At 44.8% G+C, this 17,675-nt stretch overlaps 1 protein-coding gene across 1 annotated transcript in view; it reads left to right on the top strand.

The window, feature by feature from the left end:
• Positions 1-17,675, top strand: part of ZBTB46 (zinc finger and BTB domain containing 46) — a 66,513-nt gene that overhangs the window by 32,936 nt on the left and 15,902 nt on the right. Inside the window, exon 3 of the mRNA XM_080925155.1 lies at positions 7,115-7,399. Within this exon, the coding sequence (XP_080781281.1) occupies positions 7,115-7,399 (285 nt within the window). The remainder of the gene's footprint in view (positions 1-7,114; positions 7,400-17,675) is intronic.

Below are 17,675 nucleotides of genomic sequence, written 5' to 3'. Positions count from 1 at the left end.
AAGATGAGGGATTTGAGGATGAGTGTCACCACACTCTGTGGGGGATGGATGACATGGGCTTTCAGGATGAGCCTCTTTCTGTTCCTCTCTGGATCAGATGCAGCCTACATTTCTCTTCCTATCTCATTTAGCAGTGGATGGGAGCTAAAGGGAGGGCTCAGAGTCTTCTAGACTACCACAGCCATCCTGGTCCACACAACACACATAGGAAGACTTAGAGGGTACAACCATGTGAGTGCACCTCTGTCGCACACATACAGATTTCATGGTTGTGAAGAGCATCCCCGCTGCCCTGGTGCTGACTAGGCTTGGACATTTGCTACGCTGTTGATAAAGTCACCTTTTCACACTGTCATTTAGACAACATAAAAAAAAAAATGGTCATCTTTATTTTTTTTAATTTGTTCTTCTCTCATACATTACATCCAATTGCAGTTTCCTTTCCAACCACTCCTCCCAGACCCTCCCCTCCCTTGTCCCCAGATTCACTTCTCTTCTGTTTTCCTCTGGAATTGATCTCTGTGAAGAAAATACTCAGTAGCTTTGAGGGGAAGGTGACGCCACCTGGCTCAGCCGACCCACACCTCACGTTCCTTAGTGCTGTCTGGGCTTCGCCTTACTCCACCTCTGCTCGTCATCTTGCCTGTGTGGTTTTCCTCCAAAACATGACTGACAGACCTCCTTAAGTCATTTCTGACTGGGCCATGTTATAGTGTTTAGGGTGGCAGCTGGTGACCAGAAAGGCAAAATTGCTCTTTTTGGGGTGGTTTTGTTGGAAAGGAGGACCTGGCACTGAGGTGGAAAAGTTGATCACACCCACCTGCCAATCCTGGGAAGGACAGTGCCTTTGCCATAGAACAGTAAGTAGGCAAGAATAAGGAGCAAGTGAAAGCATCGGTCAGAAACATGGAGTTTTACAGGAGTGTTTATAAAAGGCTGAGCTCCAGGGTCTACTTAGCTTCTGATAGTCCCAGTTTATACAAAATGACTTTTCCTGTACGGGGATGAGGGGACAGGTGGGCTCAGTCCCACAACCATGCTTTTGCATTGCTAAGCAGTCCTTGGCCAGAGCCTGGTGGCACTGAAGGGTCTCATTGTCCTTCTCTCTTCGGGCTGAGCTCTAATGGAAGTATTTCTTTTGTCATGGTGTTTTCTAAAAACATTGAGTTTGCCAAGGGCGAACTCAACAGGGTTCACAGAACATTCTTTGAGATGAGGAGACCGTTGAGGCAAGTGTCTGGCCACCCCAGGGTACCTGGCAGAGTTGGTAGTGTGTGGACCTCACCCGAAGAGTCTAAATATGACTCCTGGTCTGGTGGAACGTGTCACCTGGGCTGAGGAATGAAAAGACAGGACAGCTGTGTGAAGGGATATGCTTCTGGGACCCCAGCAGCCACATGTTGAGTTGACAGTAGGCAGAGATCTGGCACCTCAGACTCTGCAGGGATTTTCTGGTTCTGCTAAGATGCCAAGTTGGTGGGATCGTCACCTTGAGCTGAGCAGCGCTTGTCTGTGGTGGTATTTCTTGTTTGTTTTGCTTTGTGTCAATAGCAGATCTCACTCTGTAGCCCAGGCTGGCATTGAACTCCTCCACATCTCAAGAGCTGAGATTAAAGGCATGGGCTTCCTGTGGTTAATTTCCTGCTGTATTGCTGGTCTGCAGTTTGATCACCATGCTGTACTTTAGGTGAAGAGGCATCGTTGTAAAGGTTCCTACAGGGAGACACTGCCTTTTAGTCATATGCCAGGAGGTAGGTTCTCCTCTAGCAGCTCCTATAAGACCTGCCTATCTGGTTGGGGCCTGTTTTCATATGAGCTTCGAGTTTTATTCTCTTCTGTTTTTTTTAGAATGCATAGACTATGCCACAGAAGAGCTGTGCTGATGCTGGTGCCCAGAGTAGCCAGTGATGCTGCATGCCTTAACAGCATGCCTCATATAAATCAAGGAATTTGCTTAGGTAATTTAATTTTTTCCAAGGCTCCACAATCTATAGTAATTCAGATTAAAACATGGATATATAAGTGAGAAGTCAGTTGGTAAACTTATATCTAATGAATTTATTTATGCTGTTGTTAAACTTAATGTTTTCTTATTATTGTTGCTGGGTGTGGTGGTGCACACATACCTTTAATACTCAGGAGGCAGAGGTTGGCTACTGATCTCTGGGTCCAAGGCCAGCCTGGTCTACAGAGTGAGTTCCAGGACAGCCAAAGCTACACAGAGAAACCCTGTCTCAAAAACAAAAGAAAACAAAAACTTACTATTGTATTTTATGAGTATGGGTATTTTGTCTGAATTTTGGTCCTAAAAGAGCAGCCAGCACTCTTAATTCTGAGCAATCTCCTCTCCAGCCCCTTAACTCCTGATACAGGTTCTCACATAGCCCAGGCTGGCCTTGAATTGATCCTCCTCCCTCAGCCGCCTGGGTGCTGGGACTGTAGGCTTAAACCCCCTATGTCTGGTATAATTTATGTGCTAATTTGAAGGCTTTCTTTGAGGACTTTTAAGGTTCAGTGGAAGAGGTCCCAGAATTGATCCTTACTATCACAAGATAAAAGAAAATGACAAAAGATAATCAAAGTCATTTTAAAACTGAGGTTACTGCAAGCCGTGACTGCTCAGTGTCTAAAGGCACTTTTGCTCTTACAGAGGATCCGGGTTTGGTTCCTACCATCCACTGTGTTCACAGATGCCTGCATCTCCAGTTCCATAGCAGATAATGCCACTCTGACTCCACAGACACCTCATGCACACCGTACAGGCAAAACACCCATGTATCTTAAATAAGAATAAGTCTTATTCATCTATTTGTCTTTATCTGTTTTTGAAGACAGGGTTTCTCTGTGTAGCTCTGGCTGTCCTAGAACTCAGTCTGTCGACCAGGCCTGCCTCAGTCTCAGAGATTCGCTTGCCTCTGTCCCCCGAGTGCTGGGGTCAAAGGCATGTGCCACATTGCCTGGCAAAAATAAACAAATCTTAGAGAAAAACAAAACAAAACAAAACCCTGAGGTGTCAGTTATTGGGTGAACTTACTGTGGAGAGTTGTGAACAATGTTCTTGCTGCAAATAGGACATCAAGAGCAACCCAAAGAAATTCTATCAAAGTCAAATTTGGTGAACCAATGACTTCATTGGGCTTACTTATATAGCATGGGTAAGGGCTACTTTTAGCAGCAGGAGCGATTCTAAAAGAGCCACATCACCAAAAATTCCTACTGAGCTGGATGATGACTATCGTAGATGGAGTCCCTTACTCAGTTAACCTTTGACACACCATGTGCCTTATCACTTTTTTGAGATCACAAGACCATATAAAGAATTAAATTTATCTGACAAAGAGATGCTTTCTTCTATGAGGAAGCATCAGCAAGCCCAGTCTTAAGGTTCACTAAGATAGTAATAGCTTTTAGATCATAAGGGCAACCTTCTACAACAGACATGCAGAACCACGGAAAGCTGTTAACCCTGCAGCTCACCCAGATGGCCAGCACCTCCAATCTGCATCTTGGGGGATCGCCTATCCCAGAGCTGATTCACATGGCCTAGCCTTTGTCCTGTTTTCACACTAGCAGTGGGCAACTGTGCAACTGTGCTCCAGTCAGGGCTTTACTCTCCTGGTGAGTTGACGCCTCCCCCATGAATGTAGCTCACTGAGATACAGACACATTACTAGACTGTTTGGACTACCACAGCTGGCACTTTAGGACCCCAGCCTTTGTATAAGGTGAGCCACTGTTTTGTGGCTTAAAGCAACACATTTGAGTTACCTGCAGCTCCAGGAGTCATGGATTTTCTGCAGCCCTCGGCTAACGGCCCACTCCACTCCTACCCTCCCTCTATTCTCATTCCTTTTAATTCTCCTGCTTTCCCTTCTGCTGCTAAAAAATGTTGTGATTCCAGTTCAGGCCTGAGATAGTCTGCCTTTCTTGCCATCCCTGCTGACTTCCTCAGAAGGTGACATAATCACAGGCTCTGGGGATCAGACTATGACATCAGGTCAGGCTGTTGTCAGCTTTCTTGTGGGCAAGCGTATGATGAGGCAAGCTCTTTGTTGAGAACTATGAGGTATAATACACACATAATAAGCTGGAGCTTATGACTAGAACAATATTGTTTGTAACTCTAATGTTCTATTACAGGACAATTTATAATTAAGGAAAAGTTGAAGCAAATATAGTGGCATACCACATACCTGTAATCCCAGCATACCAGAGGCTGAGGCAGTTTGTAGATGGCCTGGCCTATTAGCAAAACCTGGTTTCCTATAATAAAAAAAAATTTTTAAGCTGACAAAATGAAATAATGGATTTATGTGATGCTGAATTTTCCAGTTGTTAACATTTTGTTCTGTTTTATTAAATGCTTTCCACTTAAGGGTTGGAGAGACAGCTCAGTGGTTAAAGGCACTTGGTGCTCTTGCAGAGGATCCAGGTTCAAGTTCCCAGTACCAACATGGTGGTTCACAATTATCTGTAACTTAAGTTCTAAGGAACTCAGTGCTCCCTTCTGACCTTTGCAAGCACTAGGCACATGCATATTGCACATACATAACATGCAAGCAGACCACTCATGTGCATAAATTAAATAAGTCTAAAAAATCTACTTATGGGAAATCCTACCTTATTTTTCAACATATCAAAGTATCACCAAATCTATTTGTCTCATGCACGTGAGTCAGTGACGGTGAGCGACTCAGTCTGCCATGTCACATGTGAGCTTCAGTCAGCTCCCATAGCTTGCTAAGAATGCTGTGGGTCACATCTACTCTCAGGAAGTTCGCAGAAGCGTTTTGGTTGCCTTTGTAGGAAGTAATCTGTTTGCCTTGGAGCTATGTTTTAGAGAGAATAGGGACAGTTCTTGTCACAGTTGGCTGAATGGCATAAGTCTGGAAGCCAGAGACAGAGAAGCTGTCCAAGTCCCACCATCCTCTTGTTTCTAGATTCATGGGTCAGCAAGTTCGATGCTATCGAGAAATGTACTTCAATTTTTTACTAATCCCTAAGTGTTGAGTTGTTAAACACTCTTGGTCTGGAGGGATGATTTAGCAGCTAAGGGCACTTGTTGCTCTTGCAGGGGACTTGGGTTTGATTCTTAGAACCCAATGGTGGTTCACAGTCATCTGTAACTCCAGTTCCAGGGGGATCTGATGCCCTCTCCTGATCTCTGTGGGCATCAAGCATAAACGTGGTATACATAATACATGCAGGCAGAACACACATACAAAATAAATAAAATCTAGTATTGACATATTGATATATGTCTTACTGGTCTTTTTAAATCCTAGGTCATCAGAGTGCTAGCTTCCCACAAGTATTTGAATGATTTTTAGCTTTATAAAAAGTACATCTTAGGGAGCTCCAGACACTTCCCTAGTGATGAATGGCTTTTCTACTGTGGAGTTTCCTTTTTGTATTGCTGTAAAGAATTTCTTTCTGGACATTAGCCATGGCCTAGGAGGCCTTGAGCATATAGAAACATTGGTATTTTATCTGTTTCTAGTGTTTTCTTTGTATTTTGTGCATCTGGGGAAAGGGTCCGGGGGTCATTAGCATTTGTTTTCCAGGGGGACTTCTCACTAGGACAGAAGCCTTATAGCAGGAGGGTAGAGTAACAGGTTGGGCTCAGAACAATTGTGACCACCCCCCCCCTCTACTTTCACACATAAAGGAAAACAGATTTCCTTGCTTGGTCACTTTAGCTGTTCTAACCAGAGTGCCTTAGGCCAGTTCACATTTGAGAAACTGCCAACCTTCCACAGCGAGTTGCATGAATCATGTTCTCAGTTATGAGACTCCAGGTTCTCCATCTCCTCAGTGAAACTTGCTTTTTTTTTTCCTGTTGGTTTGGGAGATGCTGTCCTCACAGGCATGAAATTGTTTTTTCTTACAGTGCTGGGGGTTGAACTCAGGGCCTTGGGTATGCTAGGCAAACGCTTACCACAGTCATGCCTGACTTCTTATCTAAGTGCTGGGGATTCACACTCAGCTGTATGCTTTAGTGGGGGGTGTTCTTAACCCACTGGCTATTGCCCCAGACCCTTTCTATGTTTTCAATTTGCATTTCTCTAATGACAAAGATGCTTTAATGTCATTTTGTGAGGTTACTGACCATCTGTGTCTTTAGATTAACTGTCTAGTCAGATCGCCTACATATTTTTATTTACCTTTATTATTGAATTATAAGAGATTTTAGAGTCTTGATATGTGTCTTATCAGCTGTATAATTTGGGGATGGAACATGGTTCAACAGTAGAGTACTTGCCTAGTATTTATAGGAATTAGATTCAGTTCTAGGACCACGTCAACAAGTCACGGTAGCAAACACCTGCAGTGCCAGGACTTGGGAGGTGGAGGAGGGTCAGGAGCTCAAGGTCATTGTGGAGAGAGACTGACGTATCATACTTGAGATCCTGTCTCAAACATGTAAAGGTAAACTTTGTGAGTTGTATACCTTCTCTCCATTCTGTGGGTTGTCATTGAAGCACATCAGCTTTTATTTATTTATCTTGTATTTTGTTTTATTTTTGAGATAGAGCCTCACATAGCCTAGTCTGGTGTAGTTAAGGATGACTTTAAACTCCCTAGTTCTCTTGCCTCTTCCTCCTAAGTATTGGAACTGCAGGCACACACCATCATACCTGGCACAAGGTTTTTAACTGTGGTAAAGCCCAATTTTTATGTTTCATTGCTAATGCTTTGACAACCCATTGTCAAACCTGAGGCCATATGGAGTTTTTTCTTCTAAGAGTTTTGTAGTTTTAGCTCTAATGGTTATTGGTACATGTTGAATGCCCCCCTGTTCTCTGAGAAGAGGAGATCCTGTAGCCCCAGAGCTGGGCCTGGGCTCAGGTCTTTGGTACCCCATTGAGGGCCTTCTACCCCGGTTCTGAGTGAAGCTCCCACTGGACTGTAAATGTTGCTGTTCTGTGTGGTATATTACGGATCTAGGTTGGTGGGATCAGTAGCACAATATACCAAGCGTTCATGTTGCTCTGGGCAAGTATTCAGTCCACAGGGCTGGATTGGACTGAAACTTTATTGCTTTATTCTCCTAATTGTCTTCATTGCCTAGTTGAAGTATCCCCAAATGACTTGTGTGTTCATCCATCCCTAGATGTGGACCTGACAGTCACTGAGGCCAGCAGCTTGGACAGCCGAGGCGAGAGAGCAGAACTCTATGCTCACATTGATGAGGGCCTACTGGGAGGAGAAACCAGCTACTTGGGCCCACCCCTCACCCCAGAGAAGGAGGAAGCACTGCACCAGGCCACTGCAGTGGCCAATCTTCGAGCTGCACTCATGAGTAAGAATAGTCTGCTGTCACTCAAGGCTGACGTGCTCGGTGATGATGGCTCACTTCTGTTCGAGTACCTGCCCAAAGGTGCACACTCACTGTCTCGTAAGTGCAAGTTCTGGTGTGTTGCTGTGTCTTCCTTTGATTTAAGCACTTCATTTCAACCCTTCAGTCCCTGGTGTCACTGAGGATGAGGTTGTAGCTAGCCTGTCTGTCAGGCAGATTGTGGTGTCAGGGTTGCAGCCACTTTCCAACTCAGGGTCTTTCAGAAAGTAGACTGGCTTTGAGTCTTGCTTGCTTTACAGACCAAGAAGGGTGTTAGTATGTGTTATTTGGGAAGCAAGAGGGAGCAGTAAGTGTTTGTTTGAATGTTTTGTGCTCAAATTTGAAGCATCTAAACCTAAAACCCACAAAGCTTAAAAATTCACACAATTAGTAAAGCTAAAACCCCAAGTTCCTTTTGAGCCTGTGACAGGAGATAGTCCTTTGTGTCCAAGGGACAAGCACTGGCTCCCTCTGCCGGTCCCTCTGCCGGTCCCTCTGCCCAGCCTTTGTGCTGGGATTTGCTCTGTGTAGGAGACATGTGGAGCGCCACTGACCTAGGGATGTAGAGTTTCTTTGTTCTTGCTAGAAAGTGCTGGTCACATGCGTGGTTTTAAAAAGGAGGTGGGTGCTACATTTAAGACCTTAGTGTATCTAAGAAATACAGACCACAGGCTGACCATGCTGCAGCTGAAGAGCAGCTGCTGTTTAGCAGCTGGCTTCCCATTAGCAACTGCAGAACTCATAGCCACAGACAGGCTGCTTCCCATGTAGTACATGCTGACTACAGCAGCCATCTCCGTGATGCTGGGAGAATGGTATGACTACCCTGAGTACCAGTCTAGCTCCAGAACTCCTGTTTATCTGGTACTCAACATGAGTGTGAGAAAATGACTCGATACTCTTCTCTCTGTGGGGGAGGGAGAGACACACCCCACACTGGAGAACATGAGGGGTGTCCTATCCTAGGAAGCCTAAGTGCATGTGTGGTGATGACTGGTCACCTTCCAGGCCACTGAATTACAGGATAGTTTCCAGTCACCTTTGATGCTGGTACTTTGGAGCATGTTTACAGTTTTGTTTTTATGTGCACTAAAGTATGATTGGGCTTTTGTATTGGTTTGAGGAATTATGCAGATTACTTATGGAAAATAAAGATCAAAGGTGGAAAATGATGTCTGCTCTCTTTATTTCCAAGTTAGCTATCAAGTGGCTGTGAAGGCAAGCTGGGATTAGGCAAACTTTCCAAAACACTTTTAGGCCGTGTTTTCCACATCTGAGAATCAGGGATGGGGCAGATCCATAGCTGCTATGACTTGTTAAATGAACAGCATCTGAGAGTGCTGAATGTGGCTTAGAAGCCAGTGTGGGTAACTGTCTCAAGAGCAAGATGTATTTATGGGCAGAGATTGTTGGATTCCTCAAGATCCCAGAGTATTGGAGGTGGTTATAGGGGATTTGGGGGACCTGGAATTCACATGAGCAGAGGAGTTCTGAATTCCATCAACTTTTGTGGATAATGTAGAACAGTGGAGGTGAAGCAGGCTATAGATTATTCTCACTCTTCCTACACACTCATGGGACATGTGTCCAGTATAGTGTAAACTCCCTGCTCAGGAGAGGTTGTGGTAAAAACTCCTCTTTTGTTCCTTGGTTCTCCTGTTCCCCAAATACTGTTTGTCCTTAAGAATAATTTTGAAATGTGAGTTTTTCTATCCTTTCTGTATCTGGTAGCTTCACTTTGGCATGAGCTCTGTTCAAAAGAAATTTTAGCCTGTTCTTGGTAGGGACGTGTAGTAAACAGAGTCAGAGGGTGTGGCCAGCCCTAAGAGCCAATTTCACTTTCTGTCTCAGGATATTTGATGCCTCTAGGTCTGACCTCAGAAAATCCTTCCCGTCCTGCTGTCTGAGAGACCCTGGTCTAGGCCTTTTTTGCTTTAGGAAGTTCTATAGCCAAGCCAGGGTCCTTGGCCGGGATGGGGCTGTGAATGTGTGTTTTCCAGGGTCCTAGGCCGGGATGGGGCTGTGAATGTGTGTTTTCCAGGGTCCTTGGCCGGGATGGGGCTGTGAATGTGTGTTTTCCAGGGTCCTAGGCCGGGATGGGGCTGTGAATGTGTGTTTTCCAGGGTCCTTGGCCGGGATGGGGCTGTGAATGTGTGTTTTCCAGGGTCCTTGGCCGGGATGGGGCTGTGAATGTGTTTTCTTTCTCTCTTCTGGTATGAGTTACTTCTCAGTCTGTATTTCATAAAAGCTTGGGGGTAGCATATGGCAGCAAGGTGTCCTTGTGACCTTGTTTGAGGCGTAGCATATGTACCCTTCCCTGTACTTCTGCAGATTGCCGAGGCTTCATCATGCCCTGTCCGTTGCAGATAGAACTGACTTTTGGGTTTGATATTCTGTTATTTCAATGATGTTTTAACTTTCTTGTTTTTAATGTCCTAAATATGTTTTCATATACATTTGCCCTTTTATTTTCTATGTGTAGGGAAGTTGACAGAATCCTTCTGGGTGCAGTGGTAATTACCTGTACTCTTAGCATGAAGGAGGCTGAGGCAGAAGGATCATGAGTTTGAATTAATGTAGGCTATGTACTGAGGTCCTGTCCTTTCCTTAAAGTGGCAGGATTTGGGGTTTGAGTGTGAACTATAGAACCTTGAACATGTGTTATACAGGAACATTATCTTCTAACCCTGAGTGAAGTCTGCCTGCTTCTGTGGTACACTAGGATGAAACATAGAAATACCTAGAAATAATTCTTGTATTCCAAAATGTGTGGTTTGTCTCACTGTGGCAAGAAACCACCATGCAGTGTGTGTAAGACAGTGCTCCGTGTCCCCATCTATCAGCCAAGTGCACAGGTGCAGCCAGCCGTCTGCCTGCCACACTACACGAGGTAGAGCAGAAGCAAGGACTGTCAGCAGTGTATGACTAAGATCCATTTCTCTGTGAAGTCATCCGCTGTGTTGGACACCGAGAGAAAAGTATCAGGCGCCTTTCTCCATCACTTTGCTGACTTTCAGGAATTATGTGCTTGGCAAGACAATGTGCTTTATTTCTCTGTCATTGGGGCTGGGTTGTTATAAGTTTGGGAGAGATGACTGACTTGGGTAGGAGGGGCAGCCCTATTCCACAAACCTCTTGCTCACCCAGACCAAGCACCCAGTTCACCTTCCAGTTCTAAAAATGTATCCTTTGAGCTGCAGGTGTCTTCAGGATCTGAACATCTCCTTTATAGGGATGTATACCCAGGAATGTCAAACATGTTTGAAAATGAATGAGTCTGGTTGGATATCTTTCAATTCTCTTCATTGTAGGAGCTCAGGAAGCTAGTGCTTCAGTTCTAACAAGCTCCAGAGAGGCTCTTGGGAAAGAAGATTACCTGTGTGGTAAGGGTGTCAGAATTCTGGCTGCTGTGTCTGGATGGATTTGGTTTTCTATTGGGATTCATAACTACCACGTGATTTGCTGGTGGCAAGCTTTGTCCAGATGTGGCTGAGACTTCCACTGTAGGACCTGAAGGAAACAAGTGCCAGTGGATGTGGAATGTTGTTGGGAAAAGGTGACAATAGAACTCCTCGATATGGTTTGGTCTTTGTGCTAGAGGACATGAAGCGCAGGTGCCTAGCTATGACCCGACTGGCTGCTCACACACTGATATGCATGTGGTCTGCTCATTGCAATTTTGTATGGAATTTAATAGTACTGAAAGGTTTTTATTATTGTTATTTTGACCCTACGTCTTGTGCATGGTAGACCATCGCTCTGCCACTGAGATACACTCCAGTTCTTTTTTATTTTGATTTTGAGACAAAGTCAGAATATTGATAAATTGACTAATTTGTTTCATAACTCAGACTAATCTCAAGTCTCCAGCCACATTCTCTTGGGCGCTATAATTACAGTCTGGGTTAAGTTGTACATTTTTCTCCTTTTTTTTTTTTTTTTTTTTTTTTGAGTCAGGGTCTCCGGTAGCTCAGGCTGGCTTCAAGCATGATATGTAGCTGAGGCTAACCTTGAACTGCTGACCCTTCTATCTCTGCATCCCAAGTTCTAGGATACAGGAGTGTGCACCATCGATCCCTGTACTTGCTGGTTTTTAAATCGATACTTACATTTTATGTGTGCATGAATGCATGTGCCTGCCTGCCATCTGCTTACAGAGGCCAGAAGAAGGTGCTCGATCCCTTTGGAGCTAGAGCTATTCCTGATATAGGTGCTGAGAACTGAACTCGGGTCTTCTGGAAGAGAAATACACACTCTTGACTGATATGCCATCTCTACAGCCTCTCTTACAGATGGTGTATGTGTGTGTGTGTGTGTGTACACATACACTATCTCTTCAGACACACCAGAAGAGAGCATCAGATCTCCTTACAGATGATTGTGAGCTGCCATGTGATTGCTGGGAATTGAACTTAGGACCTCTGGAATAGCTGTCAGTAGTCTTAACCGCTGAGCCACCTCTCCTACTATTTTATAACTTGTGGGTGCTCATTGAACCGTCTGAGGCCTTGGTACCTTTATTTCTTCTATTGTACCTGAAGAAATCCTGTAAGCGCTTGAGTCAATGGTTTACAAGGGCAGATAAAACCAGCTGGCCTTAGGAGGCTATGACACCACAGACTCTGCCACCTTTTCCACCATCTTTGATGATCTAAATGTGTCATCCCCAAGCACACTGATGGATGGTCCCCTGAGAATTCCACAGCACACTTATGTCCTGTGTAAATTTTCCATGTTTCTTTCAGATCCTAAGGGCTTAGCTATCTACCTTCAAAACTTACCCACTGGTGAAATTGGCACTGAAGCTGGCAGAATTCTGGACTGTGAACATACTTCTTTCTGTGGCCACAGGCCCCACAGAGCAGAACCCCAGGAACCTCTTCTAGAGAGAACAAAGGCAGCCTGTTTTGACTTAGAGATTGTTAAAGAATATTTCCTTATGGTTTAAACAAGCATTTCAATATGGCAACCTATTTTAGATTGATCTGGAATTTTAGTTCATTTCCTACAAGGGGTTTTGACAAGCTACATGTTTAGCTGGAAACAGGCTGGAACACCTTGGAGTTCTTTTCAGGAGTTTGGCTCTCAGAGCTAGATGCTCTAAGTTACAGCTTTCTGTGCTACTTCCTCTCTTGAACTCATTTTGCTTTTAGAAAGAGACAAGTCATAAGCAAGGACTCCTGTTGGATTTGGGGAAAGTTCCTCCAAACACCTCCAACCCTGGCCCTGTGCCTTAGCCAGCTGCACTCCAAGAGCATTGACAATGCTTATGAGATGCCCATGGGAGTCACTAGAGTAGAGTGCACACACTTCTACACTCAGAACTCCAGCACTGCCTCCCTAGCCCAGGTCAGATGTAAGGGCCACTAGCATACCTGGGCAGCCTAAGCCAACGAAGTATCTTGGGATTTGTCCAGCAAGGAAAGTGCAGAGGACTTGTAACTGCCTCACATAAGAGTCTTAAGAGCCCTCTTGCTAGTGCTGGAGAGATGGCTCAGTGGTTAGAGTACTGGTTGTCCTTCCAATAGGTCCTGAGTTCAATTCCCAGCCAACTCTTGGTAGGTCACAACCATCTATAACGTGTTCTGATGTCCTCTTTTGGCATGCAGGAATACATGCAGATAGCAGTCGTATACATAAGTAAATAAATCTTTAAAGAGCCCTTCTGCCTCCAGCCTCTCTTTATGCTCAGCTCAACATTCCAAGTGAACAGAGCCATTACCTTTCACTAACGCTGGCTTCATCCCATAGTGACATGTGTGCTAAATTGCTTTATGCTTAATTTGAGTATTTCTCTGAGCTATGTGAAGAGATCTCATTTTCTTGTTTTGTTTTGACTTTTAAAATTCTAATAAAGACATCTGGTTTATATAGCACCTATCCCTAAAGATAATGAGAATGGCCGTCTCTGTTAGGTTTCTCTGTGTTAGTTTAGTGTGAGCCTCTGCCACCTGAGACTCTGGCATTCATATCTGACATTACCTGGGACCCAACGGTACCAGGTGGAGTCTTTCTCCTGTTTCTGAAGCTGCAGGGGTCACTGCCAACCAAGAAGAGGCCTGTTTGTTTTCTGCCTTCAGAAAAGAAGAATATGGCTTCAAACACTGGATTCTGGCATTAACTAGGTGGCCTTCCTCTGTTGCCTTTCTAAAGCCACAGCTCCAGTGTTCGTGCTTGACCTGTGGCTTGTCTTCTGCGCGTCTGCTCTTTGGGAATTAATGACAGCCTTCCTTTCCAGGTGGCCAGTGACTGGTTGTCTTTGTAGAATCTGGACAGTGACCAGGTGAGTGAGGGTTGACAAAGTGTGTTGTCTATAAAAATCTTTCTCTCATCTGATGGTTTGTAACACATCTGTCTCTGATTTTAGGCTGATACCTCTTGTGACCTGGATGATAGGCTGGGCCATTGTTGCTGAACTTGGCTCCAGCCGGTTCTCTCCAGCTAGGATGCTGGGAACAAGCATCTAGCACCTCCTTGGCCAGTATCTCTTTCATAGGCCTGGATGTCTTTGTCCTGCACAGGGTAGCTGTGTAGGTGGCCTTAGGTACAAACAGCGCTATTCTGGAGTCATCTAAGGAGCCTACGAGGAAGAAGTTCCTTGGGAACAGAAAGACTCCTTGTGACTTGACTTGATATCCAGACCTCCTCAGGCATCTTTCCTTCATCTCTGAATCATGTGTTCAATTTGTCTTGCCTGGCTCCAGTATTCTAGGCTCTACTCCAGTGTCCATTTGCTGCAGACTGCCCAATGGGGTATGGCTTCATGTGGCAAAGCAGGTGATGGCAGGTGTGTGCGTGGGAAACAGAGCATGTGTTGACAGTTGTCTGGTCTCTAATTCTCTACCAGCTTCCAGGTAAAGTCATGTCAGTGGGCAGATTTTAGGTATAGCCCAGCTTACAGGTGAAGAGTTTCACATTGGGTTGCTGACATGAACAGGCAGAGAGTCCATAGTTCATGGGAAGCAGAGCTACGGGTCTCTAACTCAGTCGTGTTCTGTCTGAGGACTAAGTACAGCCTTCACATCCTGCACTTTGCTTCCCTTCAAAGTGTTGAATTATTGAGAACTGTACTTGGTTTTTTTTTTTTTTTTTTTTAAGAAACCAAAACACTCTATGTGTCTGTTTTTGCTGGACTTTTGGAAAATGTGTTGGATTTGCTCAACGTTGAGAGTAGGTAATTGCAAAGATGGCGGGTACCAGGAAGCCAGTGGACGACTCACCTTTTGTCAAATAGCAAGAGGGCCCAGAAAGGTTCTGGAATAATTAGGTGTTCTACCTGTGGGTTGGGCAGGTATCTGGGGAATCAATCAGGTGGTCACATCCTCACTGTGAACACCCGAGTCTACCTGTGCCTGTCCCTGTTGTGACGTCTCTGTCACAGTGAACAGGCTCTGAAGATGGAGAAGTCCAGCTCCTGGCACTTGTGGCATGGATGAGTCCAGCTGACACTGTGCAAGGCACAGGGCACTATGACAGCTAGGGGCCTGGCACTGGAGGTTATGAACTTGGGAAGCCCATGGGAAGTAGTATTCCTGGGGCCCACTACAGTCTGGGGGTGCCCTGGTGTGCCCTTAGCCAAGAGTTGACTTTTTTTTTAATGACTTAAAAATTTGGCAAGGTTCCAGAGAACCTGAAAAGGTGGTTTATGGTAGATAGTAAGTGATAGGGATGTGGACACATGGACTAGATGGCTGGCTGCCTCACTGGTGCTACTAGTGGTACCTTCCTTAAAACTGCAGCCATCAAGTATATGAAATCTCCAGTAGGCTCGTGGATACACTGTAACCTGGGTGTCACTTAAATGTTTTATTAAAATATTGCTGTTGAGGGTTGATTTCAGTCTGTATCAACATGTAACATTCGTCTCTCTTGAAGACTTTCAGTGGTCAGAAGTTGGCTTTTCTGTATTCAACTATTAACAGCCACAAGAGACTCTGTGCTTGGAAAGTCTTAAAACCATAGAGGTAGTTTCATATAAATGGATGTCTACTTCTAGAAAAGTAACTGAGTAGGGATGTATTTACTTATTGACACTGATAACAGGAGTATTGACTCTGTAAGTTAGATTGTGGCTTAAATGAATAACATAGTATCTACCATAATCATTTTGGCAATTTGTTATGTGCTAAGAAAAAGGCATTTGTTCTAAGGAATTTTATTTGTTTGTTTAGAGACAGTCTGGATTAGCCTCAAAGTTACTATGTAGTTGAAGATAACTTCAAACTTCGGATATTCCTGCCTCCATCTCCCAAGTTCTAGCTTACACAAATACATCACCATGCTTAGCTTAAAACTTGTGAAAAATCTCTTTGAGCTTCCAGTTTCAATTACAGTCAGCTTGTTCCTTTTAGGCAACAAGCATTTGAAAACCTGCCATAGCCCCTAAAATAGCCATCAAAATCCAGCTACAGAAATGCACAAAACCCCATGTCACCAGGCATAAAGTTCTAAGGCAACCCCATTGGGAGGCCTTGAGGGACACTTACATTCTACGGGTATCACAGATACATTTACTAGAGTGAACACAGATTGTGTTTTGTGCCATTGATACAAAGATGGTTCTTCAAGGTGTTCTTAAGGGTCAAAAGAAACTGTAAATAAGGTACCCCAACTCTGTACACATGTACCCAGAATACCCTTCATACACAGTCAAGTGTCACTCCAGAAATATACAGGATTTGTAAAATCAGGAGACTATGCCAGTCAAATAGCAGAACCAGAATAAGCAAGATGCTGAGCCCTGTGCCAGGTAAGAAGATAAGGGACCCTTGGCTCTCAGGTTCAGGTCCTAAACTAACCCAGCCCTCGGCGATGTGCTAGACATCACAAGATCAGGCCATTCACTGAATAGAAGATAACCGAGGGTTATCCTGTCCTGACATAACTCGGGACCCTGATGGACTACATCAGAAAGATGGCAGCTATCCACAGAGACACACGAGCAAGGAAGTCAAAGAAAAGAAGACAAGCTAAGTGATAGAAGACTTCAAGATAATTGGACTCTAAAACAGAATCAAGGGGACATTTGGAGCTGCCGATGTAGATGCAGTATCTAAAATGAAGACTTTGCTGTAAGCTCCACATAGTGGCTTACAACTATAACCCCAACACTTGGGGTGGGGTGGAGAAGGAAGCAGGAAGATCAAGGTAAGCCCCAGCTACATATTGAACATGAGGCAAGTCTGGGTTACAAGAGATCTCCTAACCCCCCACCCCCCAAAAAAAGGAAAACGAGAATTCATTGGATAACTTGTAAACAGTCAACATAGCAGAAGACAACAAAGTAGATTGAACAGCTAGAGGTAGGCTGTGGTAAATGTCAGGACTCAAGGGGAATTCGCTGCGGGGAGAGTGGCTCATTTACATGGTTGACGTTTCAGAGGGGAGGATAGAAAAGAGGCAGAAGCAGTAGCCAAGAAGATAGCAGCTTTGAATTGTCCCACGGTGGCAAAGGACATCTGGGGGTTCAGAAGCTTCATGAATAGCAAACAACAGCAGCAGAGAACAGTGAGCCGGTGCATTGTAGGAAACAAGTTTGAAATGCAGCCAGAGACATGTTTTCTGCCGGAAACACTGAGGTGTATGGCTGTGTCCTTTGGGAGCCACAGAGCCAGAGAGCAAAGCTGTCTTTGGGGAGAAGTTGTCACCCTGGAGCCTTGACCCACAGGAATAGAATCGTTCCTTGGCCAAACACAAAGAAAAGAGAAGGCAGTGTTAGATAAGTGGGCCTCAGGCTGAGGGAGGAGTCTTCTAGGAGCTAATGTAGAGGAGGAGTGTTTGTGTTGGGATTTGGGGTAAAGAAACGCTGCGGGATGAAGGTGGTAGGACAGGCGGAGTAAACAGCCAGGGCAGGGAGTCTTGCGGACAGAGTGAGACCTTGGGGGCAGCTTGGACTGAGTGACAGAGTCTGGGTCCATGTGTGGGGCTCCGTACTAGAAGTGGTGACCGTGGAGTGAGACTGCGGGGGCCCGATATAGAGAGATAAGCCAAGCCATATTTTTTAATATTTACTGCAACAAGGAGGTAGAATAGGAGGAGGAGAGGAGGGAAAAGAGGAGGAGGAGGGAAGGAGGAGGAGGCAGCACTGGTGGCTAATGTAGGGAAAGTGACTCTGAGCAACACGTGATATGATCCTATACAGCCGTTATAAATTTTATGGTGTTTAAATGTAAATAGAAGTAAAATGATAGCAAGGGTGAAGAGGCTGACATGTTGACTGGCTCTGGAATTCTCCACGTAGCTGCAGAGAATAATGACTAGTAGTAACACATTAAGCCTTTCACAGACAACTGAAAGTCTTAATGAAGAAGAAAATAAAGTGACATTTGAACGTACA

Source organism: Micromys minutus, assembly GCF_963924665.1.
Source record: "Micromys minutus genome assembly, chromosome: 11".
Lineage (NCBI taxonomy): Eukaryota > Metazoa > Chordata > Mammalia > Rodentia > Muridae > Micromys > Micromys minutus.
The sequence above is the reverse complement of the archived record's forward strand: the minus strand, read 5'-3'. Positions and strand labels throughout refer to the sequence as shown.